This window comes from Octopus bimaculoides, chromosome 27 (assembly GCF_046866305.1).
Source record: "Octopus bimaculoides isolate indiv1 chromosome 27, ASM4686630v1, whole genome shotgun sequence".
Classification (NCBI taxonomy): Eukaryota; Metazoa; Mollusca; class Cephalopoda; order Octopoda; family Octopodidae; genus Octopus; species Octopus bimaculoides.
This window is the reverse complement of record NC_142954.1, coordinates 286,727-309,446: the sequence shown is the minus strand read 5'-3', so window position 1 is coordinate 309,446 and position 22,720 is coordinate 286,727. Positions and strand designations below refer to the sequence as shown.

Below are 22,720 nucleotides of genomic sequence, written 5' to 3'. Positions count from 1 at the left end.
CCCAATAAGTTTACTATTAACTCCGTGAAATATTCACGGGTCCCGCTAAACAAAGACCACCAGTCAGTGGAAGTTGTCTCTCTTGGATCCAACAGAGTCAACTCCCTTGAAACCTCAAAAATGGCTGAATTTCAAAAACGTGTTTTTCACAATCTTCGCGTATTTATTTCTTCTGTAAGTACAACTAACACTTGTCGTTATTTTGGGAGTTAATCTTTAACGTAAACGTGCAAAGTGTAGCACATTTATTTCTTTTTAATTACTGTATTTCCAATTAAAATATCAACAAATTATGTTTATCAACTGACGTCGTAATTATTTTATAAACATTCGAGAAATAATCGAAGTTCATCAAATAAAGCGATAACTAATATCGTGTAAATATTGCGTTGAAAGACCGTTTTGGATAGAAACAACATTAAAGGTTGCCCAACGCCTGTCATGTCTACAGGAGATGTGGGTTCGAGTCCTACCAACAGCCTTCAACGTTTTCGATCCAAAAGCGTTTTTCAACGTAATGTTTATCTGTTATCTCTAATTCGTTTCAGTCACTAGACTGCGGCCACGCAGGGGCATGCCTTGAAGAATAGTAAGCGAAGGTCAAGAATACGCACACCCGGTGTTTGGAGTTAGGGTTACGCCGAAAACGGGTGGTGTGCGTATTCTTGACCTCCGCCGAATTTTAGTTGAATGGATCGACCAGTCCTTCTTTGTTTTTAAAGCCTAGTACTTATTCTATCACTGGCTTTTTGGCGAACCGCTACATTACGGAGATGTAAACGAACCGATAGTGGTTGTCAAGCGGTAGTGGTGGTGGTTGTGGGGGGACAAACACAGACATAAAGGCATATATATATATATATACATACACATGTAGGACGGACTTCTTTCAGATGCTGTCTACGAAATCCTCTCACAAGAAGGCTTTGGTCTGTCCGAGACGATAGTAAAAGATACTTTCTCAAGATGTGTCATGCAGTAGGATTGAGCTCCGAACCATGTGGTTTAAAAGCAAACTTCTTACCACGCAGTTATTTATAGCTTTTTGAACGCACACACTTATATACGCACATGTCTCTATAACAACATACATACACTTGTATACACAAACTTATTAAGAAATATCCGTTGCAGGTAATCAAAGACCAGAGAGTGGTGACTGACAGTCTTGACCATTGCTTACTCTCTGCTCCTGGTATACCAAAGGAACGTTTTGTACCAGCATTGGACCATTTAGTAAACCAGTTAACTGTAAGTATCAACAGAAAAACTATACTGCTTAGTGGTTAGGGTGTTGGACTCACGATTGTAAGATTGTGGTTTCAATTCCTGGACCAGGCGATGTGTTGTGTTCTTGAGCAAAACACTTCATTTCATGTTGTTCCAGTCCACTTGACACACACATATATGCATATATATATATATATATATATATATATATATATATATATACACACACACACACACACACATGTAGATATATACGACTAGTACCACTTCTGCTATTTGTTTTCCAGAAAATCAAAAGTGAATTAGAAACCATAAAGTACGACACTCCGACTGTGATGGAAGAGATTCCGTCTTCTGACAATGGTGATGCATATACAGAGATACCCCAGGCAGCTTCACAGACAAGCCAAGAAGCCATAATGCCTCCACAGTCTGCCTCCGGAGGTGAAGAGATTGAGTTGGAGGTTGATTCTTCCATGAGAAAATCCTGCATTGATAAAAATTTAATCCAAATCACAGCAAATAAAGCTGAGGTAATACTTTTATTTCTAGTTTTGATTGTTGTTTAACCTTCCAGCATGCAGATTTCTCTGTCAAATGTAATCCTTATTTATTCACATTCTCTTGAATTAATCATGTATTATCTTGTAGCTTTGAGAGTTCAATGATGTTAGTCTATACTTCTAGAATAACATTGTAGGATAGGTGTGAGAGGGGGGTCCACACAACAAAATAGTAAACTGGAGATTCACAAAAGTATTTTAAGGGTCTCTGACAAAAAATGTTTTTTGTTTTTTCCTTGGAATAGCATTGGTGGTGCAGAAGGGGAGGCTGACATGCATGGGCGACTGGTGGTCTGTATTGGTATGTGTTGCAAGAAACAGCTAGGTTTCTTTCTCTAACATTTTACATAAGTTCAACCTACACAAATTAATAAATGGGAAAACATTGATAAATACCTTTCTATAAAACTCGGTTTTAAACATCGAATGACTGTAGGGTCCACTTGAATAAAATAGTAATCAAAGGGGTCCCTAGATAAAAAAAAAAATGGTTGAGAACAAAAGAGCTAGTTATAAAACACTCGAGTTATTTCCCTTCGCTAACTTTTTATTTTTTTGCAGTTTTACACTTTACTCTTGGCTGAAATTCTACATAACTTTAAAAAAACTGAATTCTAAATAACATAACCCTTTTGATACAAATCTTCCCCAAACTGCCCTTTGTTTTTATGATACAAACTTCCTATTTTAAAGTGATCTAAATGAAAGCCTTCCATGTCTCTTCCTTCTTTGTTTCTCTCCCTTTCCTTCGGTATATATTTCTCTCTCTATCTTTTGTTATACATTTTCCTCTATTATACATTTCACCCTGATCTCTTCTGACAGATAGACAGGCGGATTGCTGCTTTCATTGAACAGAAAAGGTTGGACGTTGATGAAGAGAACAAACGGGAATTTTGCTCAGAATTCTTTCCATATCACAGTAAACCCATTGTTTTATTACCTCTCTCTTTTCCTCATTCACTCTTTCATCTCTTGCCATGGCTCAATCTCTCTCTCTCTCTTTCATATTCTAACATGCATGTGTGCACACAGCTATGCTTATTGCAGTTGCTGCATATATAAGTGCAGGCATGGCTGTGTGGTAATAAGCTTGTTTCTCAACCATATGGTTCCAGGTTCAGTCCCAGTGTGGCACCTTGGGCAAGTGTCTTCTACTATAGTCTCAGGCTGACCAAAGCTGTGTGAGTGGATTTGGTAGGCAGAAACTGAAAGAAGCCCATCGTATATATTTATATAATGTCTGTGTGTGTGTGTGTTTATATCTATGTGTGTGTGTGTTTGCCCTCCACCACCACCACCACCACTTAACAACCAGTGTCAGTGTATTTATGTTCCTGTAACTTAGTGGTTTGGCAAAAGAGACTGATTGAACAAGTAACAGGCTTAAAGAAATAAGTACTGTGGGCGATTTGTTTGACTAAAATTCTTCAAGGCAGAGTCTTAGCATGGCTGTAGTCTAATGACTGAAACAAGTGAACCATAAAGGATAAAGATTTATATATGTATACACACACACACACATTCATATTGGTTTCAACTTTTGGCACAAGGCCAGTTAGTTTGGGGAAGAGACTAGGTCAGTTAACATCGACCTCAGTGTGCAACTGGTACTTATTTTATCAAACCCAGAAGGATGAAAGGCAAAGTTGACCTGTCCAGAGTTTGAACTCAGAGCATAAAGATGGATGAAATGCCGCTAAGCATTCTGTCCAGCATGCTAATGATTTTGCTAGCTCACACTCATATTAATTGATGAACATTGCATATTTCAGTGGAGAAAGAACACTGTGCTAGAACAGGGGCTGTGTTTGTGCCCCGGTTTGGAACCAGGAGTCATGTTACTGGTAAGTGCCAATCTGTATCTTTCATCTTTCCTTAAAAATCTCGCCTGTCCCTACCTTCCCTTGTAGCCTTTATAAAACTGTAACCTCTTTGCAAAAGCCTTTGGTATTTAGTTCTTCCTCACACTTTCTGGCTTTCTCCTAATGTCTGTTCTCTTATTTTACTTGTTATTGCTTTGAAATATTATCACATGTGATCATGTGACCGACCAGGCTATCAGATGTTGTTACACATCGCTGGTCACAATGCACTTTTGTATTGTTTTAGCCTTCAAATGATGCCACACATTGCTCCAGTCCCACTTTGATCACAGGGGATTGTTGGTCTGCCCACCTGTTAAAATGAGATGTCGAAGTTATTTTCATTTTTGCATAATTCAGACGACAATTTATTCACTGCAACCTGTGTATGTATATTAAAGAGATTTGTTGTGTAATGTCAGAGCAATGCAAAAAGGTACAAAGAGGGAAAGGGAAAGGAAACAAAGTTGCAGTTTTATCTTGTATTTTTATATAATGTTAGAGTCATGATCCTTTCTTCAGGACATTTGGAAGAAACATATATATATATATATATATATATATATATATACATACATATATATATATATATATACACACACACAAACACATATATATATAGCATGTGTAAATACATATGTACTCTACCAAACCCCTTTTTCCTTTTGTACTTTAAATGTATTTGCTTTCTCCTTGACAGTGTCTCGTATAGAAAACATCAATGGCCCACAGCTGCACATTCCCAGCAGTGTCCCTTCCTTTTCGTTGTTCTCCAAAGTTAAACAGGAAACAGAGAACCCAGTTGCAGTGAAACAGGAACCAAGTAACATGTTTTCAGGAATTGAAGAACGAGTCTCTAACATGGCATCTCACCTCCACATAGAATGTAAATAGCACAAGTTTAATGTCTTACTTTGTTATGTCAGTGGTTCTCAACCCTTTTTTATCTATAGACCCTTTCGATTCCTATTTTACTTGGGTGAACCCTCATAGTCATTCAATGCTTTAAAAAAATCCTTTTATATTTTTAGAATTAAAAATGAAGAATTGTACAACAAAACTTAGATATTTGGTGTATTGTAGTCGTATAAGCAATTTATTGTGCATAAATTTTAACAACGAAACCTTGTCTTTGGTTAAAATTCCTGCAGATGACTCCAAGAAATCTCAAGTCTTTGAAACGTTAAAACAACTGGAAAAAAGGATTCTGTTTCTTGAAAGTCTCTCACCTGAGTATTTTGAATTTCACGTGAGTATATTGGTTATAGTAGTAGTAGTGGGGGTGGGGTTAGGGTTAGGGTTAGTTATAGTAAGCTAGTTATGTGATGTGGCAGTTTTAAGTAAATGTCTTGTGCTGTAGATATTATGGTACTGGTTAGAGTAGTGGGGTTAGGGTTAGTAATCTGGCTTTTGCTTCTTATATCTAGAACTCCTTGTATTTGGGAAATACTTATTCTGAATTTTAAGTTTCTTTTAATGTTAAATTCTGGGAATACAGCCTGCTTCTGTAAGAATTAAGTTTTGAAAAATCATATTTGGAATTCTATGACATTTTGGCTGGTCTTTATAGATTCTGATTCTACTTTGGTTATATGTGTGTCTGGGTATCTGAACATCTTTTGTTTCTCTCTACAGAATCAGCTGGCCCCCGAAAGGAAAAGGAAACAATTTGGTAGCAGCAGTGGTGCCTGTAGAAGTGAAAACCACCCCAATCAGGTAACAGCTCTTCCTTTTCCTCTCTTATGACAATTTCCACAGAAGGTGCAAGGATACAGCTTTACCTTCTGCTTGTTTCAGTCATTAGACTGCAGCCATGCTGGAGCACTACTTTGAAAGGTTTAGTCAAATAGACTGACCCCATTTTGAGGCTGTGGTTGAAACTGACTGAAGGCAGCTACTTTGAGTAAACTATTATATCCCTGCCATAAAATCCAGTTGTTATTTTTTGATTTTTTAAAAGACTTTTATTTTTGGATGGGATATTGTTTTCTTTTCCTTTTATATTTTGCAAACTGTCAAGTTTAGCCTGAACATCCTGTATACACACACACACACACACAACAAGCTTCTTTCAGTTTCTATCTACCAAATCCACTCACAAGGTTTTGATCAGCCCAAGGCTACAGTAGAAGACACTTGCCCAAGGTGCCATGCTGTGGGACTGAACCCAGAGCCATGTGGTTGGGAAGCAAGCTTCTTAGCACACACACATATATATATATATATATATATATATATATATATATATATATATATATATATATATATATATATATATATATATATATATATATATATGATGGACATTTTCAGTTTCTGTCTACTAAATACTCTGACAAGACTTTGATTAACCTGGGATTTTAATAGAAGTCACTTACCCAAAGTGGCATGCAGAGGGACTGAACCTGCAATCCTGGGAAGCAAGCCTCTCAACTCCTCAGCCACATTAACTTCATTATTTAATAATTTGATATTTTGTTGTCTTTTCTAGGATTTGAGTATGTGGGAGATAAACCATCGAATGAAAGCACTGCGAGAGTCATTGAAGCAGAAACAGATGAAAGCTTTGTAGAACGTCGTCTGTCGCAGCATCCTGGCCTCTACATCATCATTGCCTTCACTCACCCACAGCATTGGATGCCTCTGCCTTCAACATTACTTTCATTAATTATCTTTACTTTGATGAGCCCAAGGCTACAGTAGAAGACACTTGAGCAAGGTGCCATGCTGTGGGTCTGAACCCAGAGCCATGTGGTTGGGAAGCAAGCTTATCATTACTTACAGCATTATCTCTATATTTCATGGGTGCATCACATCATCATCACCATTATCATTACCACTCTCATCATCATAATCATCCCCACCACCATCAATCACCATCATCATCATTAACCTAACATACACATCTTGTTTCAATTTCCATGCAAAAATATCATATTTTAAAAATTTATTTTGAATTTGTATATAAAGGAGAATCAGTCCCCAAATTATTTCGGATCAGTTCTGACTTATTATGACGTCACTGACGCCTCAACTTGCATGGAATTTTCATCCCAAATTATTTCAGCTTTTTTTTTAGAACAAAAAAAAAATAATGAAATGACTGAAATTACCAAGAAATCTTTTTACGATGCATGTTTTGAAACAAAGGCCAACATCACATTCAGGACAAAGGTATCTGCTTTCTCTCCCAAATCGACCCCAAGACTTATTCTTTGTAAGCCTAGTACTTATTCTATCAGTCTCTTTTGCCAAACCTCTAAGTTATGGGCATTAGTTGTCAAGCGATGTTGGGATGACAAACACACACACACACATATACAACAGGCTTCTTTCAGTTTCTGTCTACCAAATCCACTCACAAGGCTTTGGTTGGCCCAAGGCTATAGTAGAAGACATTTGCCCAAGGTGCCACGCAGTGGGACTGAACCCGGAACCATGTGGCTGGTAAACAAGCTACTTACCACTCAGCTACGGTTGCACCTATATACACACATACACATCAGAAGTATTGATGCATGTGCATACATGCGCATACACTCACACACAATCATATACATGCAAACATTCACACACATAGTTACACATGCACCCTCTGTCTCTCACACACATACATATCCATACCCATACACAGAAGCACACACTCATATACATACATTCACACACAATGTGCATACACATTCTCTCTCTCTCTCCCTCTCCCTCAAACACATTCTCTCTCTCTGTTTTTTTCTCTCTCCCTCTCTCAAATACACATTCTCTCTTTCTCAAACACTCAATGTGCACATACATTCTCTCTCTCTCTCTCTCTTCCACATGCACCCACTCCCACACCCACTCGTTCACATTCACCAAACAGAACCAGCAGAAAACAAAACCATTCTCTTGGATTAATGGAGAGGATTTTTCCCCCTCTTCTTTGGAGAGAAAATCTTGCAGAAAATAATAAACAAAAAATAAAGAAAAGAAAAAAATACACAACCAAAATTATAAAACAAAAAGGAAAACAAAACAATAAAACTCTAAACGAAATTGGCAAAAAAAATATTGTTTTTCATTTGAAGGAAAGGAAATAATGTCTCAGGCTGCGTGAAATACTCTCATTGTTGCTGCTGTTGTTTTATTGTTGTTGCTCTTGATGCTGCTGCTGTTGCTATTGTTGTTGTTGTTGATGCTGCTGCTGCTGTTGTTGTTGTTGATGCTGCTGCTGTTGTTGTTGTTCTTCTTCTTCTTCTCCTCCCTTCTTTTTCTTGTTGGTGTTATTTTTCCAGTTGTTAGTGATGTTTTTTTTATTGCTGTTGCTACTGTTGTTGTTGTTGTTGTGTTCTCGCTGCTGCTGCTGTTGGCACCATCTTCTCACTGCTGTGCTTATTGCTACCATAGTTGTTGTTGTTGTGTTTTTTTCAGATGTCTCTGCCGTAGTTCTTGCCAGTGTTGCTGCTGCTGCTGTGATGACTGCTGATGCTTTCACTGTTCTTTGAAACCAGATCACAACGGAAAGAGGGGGGGGGGGTCATGCTTGCAGTGTGGCCTCTGATGTTTTGACACTGAGCTACTCTGCTGCAGGATCGAAGATGTGGTCGTTTTTAGTTCACTAGGTGAACATGGAAGCGTGTGGCCTTATTTCACATTGGTTGGTGAACGCAGAGGTGAGAGGCCTAGTTCACTGTAGCCGGTGGCTTTAATTTTCGACTTTGATTGGTGAACATAGAAGTGAGAGGCCTTATTCCAAATAGGCTGGTGAACATGGAGATGTGTGGCCTTATTTCACATTGGTTGGTCAACATGGAAGTGTGTGGCCTGTTTTACTGTAATTAATGAACATGTTAGTGTGTGGATTTATTACATTTTGGTTGGTGAACATAGAAGTGTGTGGCCTCATTCCACTTTGATTGGTGAACATGGAGGTGAGAGGCCTATTTCATGTAGCTAGTGAACATATTTGTGAGTGGCTTTATTTCACTTTGGTTGGTGAAGATATAAACATTGGATCGTATGTTAACATTAACTTAGCTATCTCTCTGTTTCAATACATAATTAGGATCTTTTCTGTTTCGCTGCCACTTTTCAATTTCTTCTATTTTGGCTCCACTTGATTTCATATTTGGTGTAGTTTTGTATGGTAATCATTGGCATGAAATTCATTTTCATCAGAAATCAATAAATAAAGAGCTAATAGCTTTTAAAGTCTGCAAATTTGGGGTGATTTTAGCCACTCAAAAGCCACACACATGTAGGTGCTTCTTTCTAAAATATGTCAAACTCTTACCAAAGCTGTTTACTTTTGTGGTCCTTTTTCCATTTATTAAATGCTTAAAACACGTGAGGTACAAGGTGGTCATGAGATGTGCTAAAAATAAGTTCTAAATAGGCCTTAAACCATGCAACAAATTTTTTTGTTTTGTTTTTGTATACTTGTATGAATTCTCATGTGTAGAATACAAATTGGTAAACGTTTTCTGAAAATTCCAAAAAATAAAAAAAGTTATGAGGAGTTATGGCGTGTGTAAAGCAGAATTCCACCATGTGTGTTATGTGTGTGTCTTTGTGTCTGTGTTTATACCCCCACCCCATCATCACTTGACAACTGGTGATGGTGTGTTTACGTCCCTGTAACTTAGTGGTTTGGCAAAAGAGACCAACAGAATAAGTACTAGGCTTAAAAATAAGTCCTTGGGTCAATTTGTTCAACTAAAACAGTTTGAGGTAGTGCTCCGGCATGGCCGCAGTCAAATGATTGAAACAAGTGAGAGAATAAAAGAATAAAATTTTGTAGCTCTGGCCACGAGTCTATATTTGTTGTGAATAAATGAATTTTCATCTTGTGTATTTCTTCATTATCTGATTAATGAATTGTTTTGACAGCCACATTGAAAATAACTTCCATGAAAATATAATGATTTTATGCTTAAACAATAAAGAATTTGTGAGACATTCAATTTAAAATCATTCTAAAAACTCATTATTTTACCAAATAACTAATATACTTCAGCCAAATGGTAAATATAGCTGCGACAGATAGAAAATACATTCTCCATAACTCTGCCAAATGGTTAATAAATATCTGAAAAAGCGGAAAAATATTGTTGCCAAATGTCGGATATAATTCTATCAAATGACAAAGACACATATACTAAATGAAAAATGCATATCTACCAAAATATAAATCGATCTTTATCAAATGAGAAAGATACGACTATCATTAGATGTGATTATAAACAGATCAGCAATTTGTTTTTCTAGGATTAGGGTTTAATCAAAGGATATTGTCACCTTTGATGAGACTCTAATAACAGTTGAAGAAATCATTTAAGCACTGGTGATGGTGCCACATAAAAAGCACTGAAATTCAGAAAGCAATATGTCATTATTTCAAACATGTTTCATAACTGACGTCACATTTTCTCCAAAGAAACAACAAACATAATCTAAACACTTGTTGAACATATTTTGTCATGCAAATGACATCTGAGAAATTTTTAATTTCCAAGAATTCTCTTTTATTCTCTATCCAAAAACCACCCCTATCCATTCACTTCTCCAAACCCCATCTAACAGCCATTCCAACAATAAACTAATATTAATTTCCTGATTTTTATATCTATATTTTTATATATTTATTAATCAATTTGTTTGCTAATGTTTCATCAATTTGTCACTGACTGACGAAGCCAAACAAGCTTTAGCATGTCTGCAGCTTCTGTACTTTAGAGAGAAACAAAACAACATAAAAAAAACGATATTAATCATAAATTATCAATTTATTTTCTATCTGCATATTTGATCAGACTTTAACCATTTAATATTCCATTCCACTTTTTTTTCCATGTTGACATATAAAAAGAGCCCCTTTGGTCGTGAATGACCATGGGATTGCACCTAGAAAGTTACCCTCCAAAGCACAAACCCAGCATACCAGCCTCCCCTCCTCATGCCATTGATGTTATCCGAGGGAAAGGCAAAGGGGCCGATACAGCTTGGCACCAGAGACATTGCATCTCATTTCTACAGCTGAGTGAACTGGAGCAATATGAAATAAAGTGTCTTGCTCAAGAACATAACACGCAACCATGCACCTAAACACACACACACATATATTTATATATATAAGGGGTAAAGCCCCTGCCTCGGTCATGAATGACCATGGGATTGCACCAAGAAAGTTACCCTCCAAGGCACAAGTCTTGGCAAGGTTGTTTAATGGAAGACCAGAAATCATCTATGCATACCAGCCTCCCCTCCTCATGCCACCGAGTACTTCTTCTCCGGGTTTATGTTTTTCAAAAAACGATATATATATATATACATATATATATACATACATATATGAGTGAATAGACAAACACATTTATTGGGAGTTCAGATTTTCAATGGTCTATGATAAACATCATCTCATGCTTTCAAACTTTAAATATCACAGAATTTGAATCAAACTATTTTGATTAATATATATATATATATATATATATATATATATATATATATATATATATACAAGCTCGTCTCTCTGGTGAGGGTCAAATAAATGAACCTACTTATGGATATACAATCTTCTGGAGAGGCCTACCTGAGGGTCAGCGTAGAGAATCTGGTGTTGGGTTTGCTCTCAAGAATTTGTTAGTATCTTGCATACAAATACACATATACGCATATAAACATACACACATACAAATAAAAATACACGCATCAAGACAAATGCACAGACAGGCAGGCAGACCGACTACAATGCTGTTATTTACCGATTCTACAAAATTGTCTTGGAATTCTTGCATGTTTCTTCACCAGAATACTTTTTAATATTCTTAATGGGTCTCTTTTAGATGTTGGATATATTTTTGCTTCATCATATTCAGAATATATATATATATTTTTTTAAATGAAAAACAAATTCAATAAACATAAGACATAGATTGGAAAGAAAGTAAAAACAATGAAAGAGAAAAACTAAATAAAAGAGAGAAAAAGAGTAGAAAAAAAAAGATACAAAAATAAAAAGGGAAAAAATCAGAAAATATATCATTACAAGAGAAGAAAGGGAAATTAAAGCATGGGATGGAAATAGCACAGACGAATTGTTATTATCACCATCATCATTGGGATCACCATCAGCATCTTAATCATCTTCATCGTCATTGTCGTCGCCATCATCATTTTTATCTTCATAATCATCAGCAGCAGCAGGACCAACATTATCACCACTGATAACACCATCACCACCACCATCATCATCATCATCATTATCTTCATAACAATCAGCCACAGCTGCAGTATTGCCTCCATCACCACTGATACTACCATCATCATCATCATCATCAAAACTGTCAGCACCACCACCATCACCATCATCATCATTCTCCTTATCATTATCAAGATTATTTTCTATTATCATTTTATTTTTGTTGTTATTTTTACTATTTCATCGTTGTTGTTGTTATCATTATTAAGGGGACGAGCTGGCAGAATTGTTAGCGTGCTGGGCAAAATGCTTAACGGTGTTTCATCTGATTAATGTTCTGAGTTCAAATTCCACTGAGGTCAACTCTGCTTTTCATCTTTTTGGGGTCGATGAAATAAGTACCAATTGAACACTGGGGTTGATGCATTCAACTAGACCCCTCTAGCAAAATTTCAGGCATTGTGCCTCTAGTAGAAAGGATTATCATTATTATTATTATTATTATTTATTGTTTTACCGTGAGGAAAGCACTGTAGAAGTGTAAAGTGAAATTTGGCAATCGAGGATCGAATCCACGCTACAGTTGCATGAAGCCACTAGAAATACGTTATGGAAAAAGCGTAACTGTAAAAATGCAGAATTATCGGAGTAATGAGCATTCAAAACAGTATGTATGTATAGAAATGTATGAAAGAAGTTTTTATATATATATATATATATATATATATATATATATATATATATATATATGAATACCCGTCAGAGTGTAAGTATCTTGAGAGAAAAGCTGAACATTAGAAGCATCAGTTGTGGCGTGCAAGAGAGACGATTGCGCTGGTATGGACATGTGGTGAGAATGGAGGAGGATAGCTGCGTGAAAAAGTGCCACACCCTAACAGTTGAGGGAACCCGTGGAAGAGGTAGGCCCAGGAAGACCTGGGCTGAGGTGGTGAGGCAAGACCTTCGTACATTGGGCCTCACCGAGGCGATGACTACGGACCGAGACCTTTGGAAATGGGCTGTGCGTGAGAAGACCCGGCAAGCCAAGTAAGATCGTTGCCAGTGCCCCTGGACTGGTTCTTGTGCGGGTGGCACATGAGATGCACCATTTTGAGCGTGGCCGTTGCCAGTACCGCCTGACTGGCTCCTGTAGGATTTTCGAGCGAGATCGTTGCCAGTGCCCCTGGACTGGCTTGTGCGGGTGGCACATAAAAGACACCATTTCGAGCGTGGCCGTTTTCGTGCGGGTGACACGTAAAAGCACCCACTACACTCTCTGAGTGGTTGGCGTTAGGAAGGGCATCCAGCTGTAGAAACTCTGCCAAATCGGACTGGAGCCTGGTGTTGCCATCCGGTTTCACCAGTCCTCAGTCAAATCGTCCAACCCATGCTAGCATGGAAAGCGGACGTTAAACGATGATGATGATGATGATGATATATATGGTGGACTTCTTTCAGTACTAAATCCACTCACAAGGCTTTGATCAGCCCAAGGTTATAGAAGAAGACACTTGTCCAAGATGCCATGCAGTGGGACTGAACCTGCAACCATGTGGCTGGGAAACAAGCTTCTTTTCACACAGCCACACTTGACTATATAGAAAATTATAGAATGTCAAAAAAAGTAGTGAAGCAAATAAAAATTGATTAAAAAATAGATTGGAAATGGAAGAGATTGAAAAACTGAGGTTGAAAAATAAAGCAAAATGGATTAATCATAAATTAGAAATGACCTGAGGTAAAGCAGAGGAAAATTGATTTTGAATAAAAGGAATTGGTGATCCTAGAACATTGAACTTTTAAAGAAAATAGTACAAAACAAGTGGGAGCTGGCGTGGATGGGTGTACAGTTATCTGCATATGAGCAGTGACAAGAGTTCTTTAGAAAGGAATTTACGAATGTTAACAGAGCTGGCTCTAAAGGCTTTATTGTTTTTTATTCAGCCAAAAGGGAAATGATGATGTGATGATATTATTGACTGCGTAATTAAATTTTATAGTCATAAAGCAACGACACACCACCCATTAGATTGTATTTACTTTGGTGTTGTAGCTGAGAGAATTTTATACGAGAATGCTACCACCATTGTCCCTGGTGAATTGTTGACTTTCCGACAGAATATACTACGATTCTTTGTTAGTCTTTCAAATCAAATGCTCGTGCGGTCTTCGTCTTGCGATATGCAGAACAATTTGGGATGACTAGAGTCGTTGGACCCAACCAACGTAAATTATACCACTTATCAAGCGATTCCCAAGTCTTTGTGATGAGAAAGATTTCGAAGAAATGATTCAGGAACGGTGCCACTTGACGGCTCAACGTTGTTCTTTCATCCCGTATAACGAGCCAGAAAAATTTTATTTTTGCTGTTTCACAAGAGAAATGTGGTGATGAGTACCGCTGTCCACTGTTGTGTCAATCTTCTTTCTTTGCCACACTCCTCTGCCATCGTCAGAAAGAATTGTCTCTGTTTTCCACAATATCAAAACTAAAAATCGAAATTGCTTGAAAACTTCTACGCTTAATGCTTTTATGAGTTGGAAAACTTTGTTAGGAAATCCCGGAGTCGGAGTCGGACGAACAACTTTGAACAAACATTATTTTTTTAAAAATTGGTACAACAGAGTCTCCTCATGAAGACGATTTTTCTTTTTGATGTCCAAACATTCAACGTTTCAATAAATGATTTCTAAATAAATAAAAAATGTATAAAAAGTTCGTTTTGACTGTATTTGGAGGCTTCAGTAAAATTGTGTATGTTTTGCGAAAAACCTTTTGGCAGAACAGCTTGGATCAGAACGGAGGGCAAATGGCTAATTCGTGATTGATAAAGCTTTATTGCAGCATTTGTGGGGCGCAAGAATAGCCCTTTCACAAAGCCAATCAGTTTTCAATGAAGTCAGTCGATAAATTAGGATACACGGAAGAGCAGAGAGGGGAACGGAGACGGAATGTAGTAGTGTCGATGGACTTTAGTCGACGACCATCGGCGATTTGGAGGAATTGGAAAGAAAATGGCGAAGAGGGGAAATTCCAGTTTGGAAAGAAATATTCCGTCAGAAAATCATGGAACCCAAGAAATAGAATATTTTGAAGTCTTTAACCCTTAAATGAACTTTTCCGTAATATTATTAACGTAACGACATATATTCAAGTATTAACATCATGAGCAAAACGATAAATAATACAAAGTCAAATGTTAAACTTAACATAGAAATAATTTAGAAATATGTCAAAAATGAATCTCAAGGAAACCTACCTTTCATTTCAAGTGCAAAGAGTGGAAAGCAAAACTTTACAATTTACTTACTGAAACAACTCTTTAGGTTTGTAAACATCACTGCAATAAAAATAGAAAGACAATAAGTGTGATAATGCTTTCGTTTTTCGTAAGTGATGCTCACGGTTGAAACTCTGCTGCAAACAATTTTGGTGAATGATGCACGTTTCATAGCGCGTAAGAATACAATAAAAACGAAGTACAACAAATGTGATTTGAATTACCTGCATTTTTTTTCTACAATTTAGATGAATAATGCTTTTTTAAAAATCGCCCAGCAATGCAATAAAAACTTCATTGAATAAGTTTGATTTGAACTACCTGCATTTTTTCTACAATTTAGATGAATAACGCACATTTTTTTAGCGCGCAGGAATACAATAAAAACGAAGTACATTAAGTGTGATTTGAACTACCTGCATTTTTTTCTACAAACAATTTTGGTGGATAATTCTTTTTTTTTTAATCGCCCAGGAATGCAATAAAAACGAAACTTTGGAGATGGTCATCTTTTGCCAATTAAACACACACAGACTACTTATTTGATTTTCTGTTTAGCTTTATTTGTTATTATTATTAGTTTATCTGTCAGAGTTCTTTCGTCACACATTCTGTGACCTCTTCACTGACTTTCTCTCCCATATGTTCCCTCTTGTCCTGTCTGTTCCATTTTGTCTACCTGTGCATGCATTTAAGTCTGTATCTGTGTGTGTGTGTCTATACTTTTATTAAAGCTGATGATGATGAAGATGATGACATTTTTATTAAAGCTGCAAAATTATCACAAAACCTGTTACTCGGAGTTTCACGTTCCCGTTTGTTGGAGAGTTGTGATGAAAAGTTTTCATCACAATTGTCCAGCGAATGGGAAACTCTGAGTAACAGCATTTGTGATAATTTTGCAGCTTTAATAAAAGCATATTGCTCTACCTTTGGCATTCAAGTACTATTTCCTTCCACCTTAGTTTGTATTTATGCGCTTACATGTATGCATGTATGTATATATACACACACACACACACACATATATATATATATATATATATGTATACCTCTATTTTTCTCTCTCTCTCTCTGTCTCACTATATATATATATATATATATATATCATCATCATCATCATCATCGTTTAACGTCCGCTTTCCATGCTAGCATGGGTTGGACGATTTGACTGAGGACTGGTGAAACCGGATGACAACACCAGGCTCCAGTCTAATTTGGCAGAGTTTCTACAGCTGGATGCCCTTCCTAACGCCAACCACTCAGAGAGTGTAGTGGGTGCTCTTACGTGTCACCCGCACGAAAACGGCCACGCTCGAAATGGTGTCTTTTATGTGCCACCCGCACAAGCCAGTCCAGGGGCACTGGCAACGATCTCGCTCGAAAATCCTACGGGAGCCAGTCAGGCAGTACTGGCAACGGCCACGCTCAAAATGGTGCATCTCATGTGCCACCCGCACAAGAACCAGTCCAAGGGCACTGGCAACGATCTTACTTGGCTTGCCGGGTCTTCTCACGCACAGCACATTTCCAAAGGTCTCGGTCAGTAGTCATCGCCTCGGTGAGGCCCAATGTACGAAGGTCTTGCCTCACCACCTCAGCCCAGGTCTTCCTGGGCCTACCTCTTCCACGGGTTCCCTCAACTGTTAGGGTGTGGCACTTTTTCACGCAGCTATCCTCATCCATTCTCACCACATGTCCATACCAGCGCAATCGTCTCTCTTGCACACCACAACTGATGCTTCTAATGTTCAGCTTTTCTCTCAAGATACTTACACTCTGACGGGTATTCACATTGACATTACACATCCAACGGAGCATACTGGCTTCATTCCTTGCGAGCTTACGTATGTCCTCAGCAGTTACAGCCCATGTTTCACTGCCATGTAGCATGGCTGTTCGTACGCATGCGTCATACAGTCTGCCTTTTACTCTGAGTGAGAGTCCCTTTGTCGCCAGGAGGGGTAAGAGCTCTCTAAACTTTGCCCAGGCTATTCTTATTCTAGCAGCTACACTTTCAGTGCACCCACCCCCACTACTAACTTGGTCACCCAGATAGCGGAAGCTATCGACTACCTCTAGTTTTTCACCCTGGAATGAGATAGAAGTTGTTTCCTGTTTGTTTACAGTCTTTATTGCACCTGAACATCTGCCACAAACAAAAACTAACTTGCTAGTTAACCTGCCTTTGATGTTGCTGCACCTCTTATGTGTCCATAGCTTGCACCGGGTACATCTTATAGAGTTACTACCTACTCCTTTTCTACATACTGAGCAGGGCCATCTACCTGAAGGGGTTTGTGTTTTATCTACTTCCTACTTATTAGGATTTTGGTTTTAGCTAGGTTGACTCTAAGGCCCTTCAATTCTAGACCTTGCTTCCACACCTGAAACTTCTCCTCTAGTTCTGATAGTGACTCCGCAATTAGGGCAAGGTCATCAGCATAGAGGAGATCCCAGGGGCAACCTGTCTTGAACTCCTCTGTGATTGCCTGGAGGACTATGATAAATAAGAGGGGGCTGAGGACGGAACCTTGGTGGACCCCTACCTCTACCCGGAATTCATTGCTGTACTCATTTCCAACCCTCACCTTACTGGCAGCATCTCTGTACATGGCTTGCACAGCTCTCACTAACCATTCTTCTATCCCAAGTTTCCTCATTGACCACCAGATAAGGGATCGGGGGACCCTGTCAAAGGCTTTCTCCATGTCAACGAAAGCCAGGTACAGAGGTTTATCCTTAGCTAGGTATTTCTCCTGCAACTGTCTCACTATATATATATATATATATGTATATATATATATGAATATATACACACACTACATATATATATACCTCTCTTTCTCTCTCCTTCTCTTTATTTATATATATCTATATATATATAGAAATATATATATATATGTATTCATATATATATATACACGCACATGTATGTATATGCGTATGTTTGTGCGTGAGTGTGTATGTATATGTGTTCTCAGCCCTCCTCCATCTCTCCCTGCCCCCTCTCCCCATCTCTACTAACCCCTACCCCCTAACTTCGCGTCCACCTCTTAACCACCCCATCCCACCCATATAAATCACATAAGTAATCATTTTTTGCCTTTTAATTTATTTTCTCTCTTAATGAATGATTTTATTATTTCAAAAGCTTTTCTTCGTTAATTAGACATAAAAAAAAAGAAGAACACACCAATAGGTGGCGTTGCTGTTTTCAGTTACAAGGTGACGCTGCACTCAAATGTTGGTGCATTTTCATTTATATGAAAACTGTGGGGGAAAAAAACAACAGCCAACATCTCTATCATAACACCATCACCACCACCACCACCATTACAAGCACCAACACCACTGTCAAAACCACCACCATCATCACCACCATCACCACCACCATTACAAGCACCAACACCACTGTCAAAACCACCACCATCACCACCACCATCATTACCACCGTCACCTCCACCACCACCACCACCACCACCACCACCACCACCACAATCATCACTAACAACAACAACACCAAAAACAAAAGCTACACTTTCACCACAACAATCACTACTACTATGACTATCCCCACCGTGACCACCACCAATAACAACAACAACAACACTTCCACCAGAACCAAGATCTCCACCATCTATGCCAGTGCTACCACCACCACCACCACCACTCCAACAACAACAACAACAACAACACCAATATCACTTTCTCTAGTGCTTTCAACTTTAATCATAGGTTTGCTATATCAAAGCTGTCCTGGGGCTAAATACCACCACCACTACCACCACCACCATCACCTCCACCAGCAACACCACCGCCACCAGCAACATCTTTCCACTCCCTCCAACACAACCAATATTGCATCCACCACCACCACCACCACTTATGACTTTGATCACAAGCCTGCAGTATCAGACCTAGCCTGGGGCTAAACAGTAACACTACCACCACCACCACCACATCCAATTTCATCATTGCCTCTACCTTTGATTACAGGTTTTGCTATATCAAGAACTTGGCCTGGGGTTAAACAACAATAGTCATCATGGTCGGCATCATCGTCATCATCATCATCAATATCATCATCATATTCATTATCATCATCATCATCATTGTTCTTAAGTGAGTCAAGATGTTTTGTTTCCCAATTTGTGTTTCACCATTTTTCTATAAGTAGCAGCAAATGTAAAGTGGCTGCACTGTTAATTCACTTCTATCTATCATCCTACATAAATAGACAGACAGACAGACAGATAGCTAAAGAGATATGCACACATGGAAAACCATAAAACCGTTTATAGGCCATATATATATATATATATATATATATACAAATATATACACACACACATTAGTGTCCGTATATATACTATATATATATATATACAAATATATACACACACACATTTGTGTCCGTATATATATATATATATATATATATATACATACTATAATATATATATATATATATATATATATGTAATTTTGGATTTTGTCCCTAATATTATTATTATATATATATATATATATATATATATATATATATATATATATATATATATATATATATATGATATATATATATATATATATATATATATATATATATATATATATATATATTTATATATACACTCATCTTAAGTCTTGTATAACAATAGGATATGTTGACAGTAGTATGTTTATTGTAGACATGGACCAAGATTAACTGTTACCACTACTACTACTACTACCACATCTGTTACTACTACTGCTGCTGCTGCAATATTAACTTCGTCTGCCAGTTCCACCAATGCCCATCTCATAGAGTGTGCCCCCTCCCCACTCCTACTCCCACAGTCCCTACATAATCTCCACCCCACTCATACTCCCCTCTCTACAGAGGACAGGTAAGTCTGGTGTATCAGGGGAGCTGGGGGCAGGAAGGGGTGCAGGCAGGTAAACAAATAATTGCTGTCTCCATTGTCTTTTACCTTTCGTTTCAGTCATTAGAATGTGGCCATGCTGGAGCACCACCTTGAAGAAATTTTAGTTGAATGACCCAACGCCAGTACATTTATTATTTTTTTTTTAAGCCTGATATTTATTCTATTGCTTTCCTTTGCTGAACTGCTAAACTACAAGGACATAAACACACCAACACCAGTTGCCAGGCGGTGGGGAGGGGATAAATACAAAGATCTTGGAAATTCTATAACTCTTACATGGCAGTTTGCACACATGCATCATCTATCTATCATCATCATCATCATCATTTAACGTCCGTTTTCCATGCTGGCATGGGTTGGACGGTTTGACTGGCGTCTGGGAAGCCAGGAGGCTGCACCAGGCTCCAATCTGATCTGGCAGAGTTTCCACAGCTGGATGCCCTTCCTAATGCCAACCACTCCGAGAGTGTAGTGGATGCTTTTTACGTGCCACCGGCACAAGGGGCCAGAGGAGCTGGAATCAACCACGATTGGATGGTGCTTTTTACGTGCCACTGGCACGGGGCTCACAACTACAATTTCCATTTGATTTGATTTTGATATTACTGATGTTGATGTACTTGACTCCTCAAGCATGGCAAGTCGCCTACAATCCAAGGCACTTTTGAGTGGGCTGGTTTTGCGATACTGTAACACATTGCCTAAATGCCAATCTTGAGAAATTAGGCTTCTCAAAACCAGAAAGGAGAAAGCTGATTCAAAGATTACGGATCCAATCCATCACTGGAACTGTACAAATCTGTAAAACTCTCCAGAAGTTTGTCATTTAAATAAATATAATCATGTCTAGATATGTAGCTATATGCACGAGAATACATACGTAAAACAAAACATACATACATACATACCCTGTTGTTGATGTTGAAATTCCAATGAAGGAGTCTTGGGTCTGGGTTAGAAACCAGCTCTTTCTCTATTGGCAAGAAATCTTGAAATAAAACTGAACAATGATATACATACAATAAAACATACATAAATGTACATACACAAATACATACATAAATACATGCATAGATAAATACATGCATGCATAAATACATATATACATACAGGCATGCATAGATCCATACATACATGCATACCTATACACATACATAAAATATACATACATACATAGTTACATGTATGCATAGTTATATACATATATACATACATACATAGTTGCATACATACAAAGATACATATGTATATACATACACATACATACATAGTTGCATACATGCATACATACATACATACAAAAATGCATGTATACATACATACATACATACATACATACAAAAATGCATGTATACATACATATATGCCTAAATATACCGTCACTCTCTGTTCTTTGAAAAGATGCTGACAATCTACAGTTTGTCTGAGAATGTTGATTCCTTGGAAACTCTCACATCTTCAACAATCCAGAAGATTGTTTTAAGTTAAACTTAAGAAAGCAATCAGTAAAGAAAGAAAGAAAACCATTGTACTTTTAAATTTTTCAAGTGTTTATTGAAAACATTGTTTCCACACAAATAACAGAGTAATTTACTTAATTGCAAACGGCTTATTTTTCTAATCATTAAATTTTTCCATTGTCTTTTGCAGTTATTGGGTATATACAATATTTTTAGTGTTTTTTCAGAAGATATAAGGTGTTGTATGTTGTGGGGTAATGTGGGTTTGTGTGTGAGTGAGTGTGTATGTGGGTGTGTGTGTGCATGTGTATGCATGTTTGTGTATCTGTGTGTGTATGCGCATGTATGTGTATGTGTGTGCATTTGTGTATTTATGTGTGTGTGTATACAGATAAAAATCACATAAAGCAACAATAACAAGATTAAGAAGCAATGAAGAGAGAAAGAAAGTAACAACAGCTGAAATTAGACATGTGAAAGCAAGGACCTGATAGACTGGTCTTGAGTTCAGTCCCACTGCGTGGCACCTTAGGCAATTGTCTTCTACTATAACCCTGGGTTAACCAAAGCCTTGTAGGTGGATTTTGTAGTGGGAAACTGAAAGAAGCCTGTTGTATACATACATTCATACACATATATTTAGCAGAAGTAACACCCTATATACATATACATATATATACATACATGCATAGACATATACATACATACACACACACATACATGCACACGCATACACACACAAATACACCACATGCATACACATATACACAACATGCACACACATACGTGCACACAAATACACACATATTTCTATGATATATATATATATATATATATACATACAGATAGCCATAGAAACTCATGCCTAGAAATCAGTGTGTGCTGTCAGTGTCAACTGCACTGGTGTGTGCTCACAAAGCTATGACGTCTAAGCTGCATACTGATTGGTTAAAATGCAGTTTGTATGATTCAGCCTGGTGGAGCCTGTCGGAATGTATTTCTTTGATTCATTATAATGTCATGTGGATAATTCAAATAGAACAATCCAGGGGGAAACATATTTATTTATCAACAGCTGTATAAACTCAGAGTTCTATGACCCGTGACTAGTTTGACAGATGCCAATGCACAAAACTCTCAGACCTTGAGTCACTTGGTTACTTCTGCTAAATATTAATAAAAATAGACATACACTCATATTTTGAGTTCTATTT

General features: G+C 37.7%; 1 protein-coding gene and 1 long non-coding RNA gene across 2 annotated transcripts; one reads left to right on the top strand and one right to left on the bottom strand.

Annotated features, from left to right (window-relative positions):
* The first annotated feature begins 43 nt into the window (after nt 1-43).
* On the top strand, nt 44-9,483 carry LOC106875640 (MAP3K12-binding inhibitory protein 1). The gene is made up of 9 exons (XM_014923868.3): nt 44-174; nt 1,135-1,251; nt 1,518-1,763; nt 2,619-2,715; nt 3,569-3,640; nt 4,359-4,544; nt 4,810-4,907; nt 5,294-5,374; nt 6,150-9,483. Exons 1-9 carry the CDS (start codon nt 121-123, stop codon nt 6,228-6,230), a joined length of 1,032 nt encoding a protein of 343 aa, XP_014779354.2. The 5' UTR covers nt 44-120; the 3' UTR covers nt 6,231-9,483.
* Nucleotides 8,981-15,423, bottom strand: LOC149130774 (uncharacterized). Its single transcript, XR_016238604.1, has 2 exons — nt 15,146-15,423; nt 8,981-9,117 (listed from the first exon to the last, which is right to left on the bottom strand). It is a non-coding gene; the product is annotated as an uncharacterized LOC149130774 (long non-coding RNA).
* Nucleotides 15,424-22,720: the final 7,297 nt, after the last annotated feature.

Excerpts from the sequence above, each read along its gene's own strand:
- LOC106875640 (XM_014923868.3), top strand. The coding sequence starts at position 121 with ATGGCTGAATTTCAAAAACGTGTTTTTCACAATCTTCGCGTATTTATT. Across the intron at positions 1,252-1,517 it reads ATTTAGTAAACCAGTTAACT|AAAATCAAAAGTGAATTAGA; the intron begins GTAAGTATCAAC and ends TTTGTTTTCCAG. Across the intron at positions 5,375-6,149 it reads GTGAAAACCACCCCAATCAG|GATTTGAGTATGTGGGAGAT; the intron begins GTAACAGCTCTT and ends TGTCTTTTCTAG.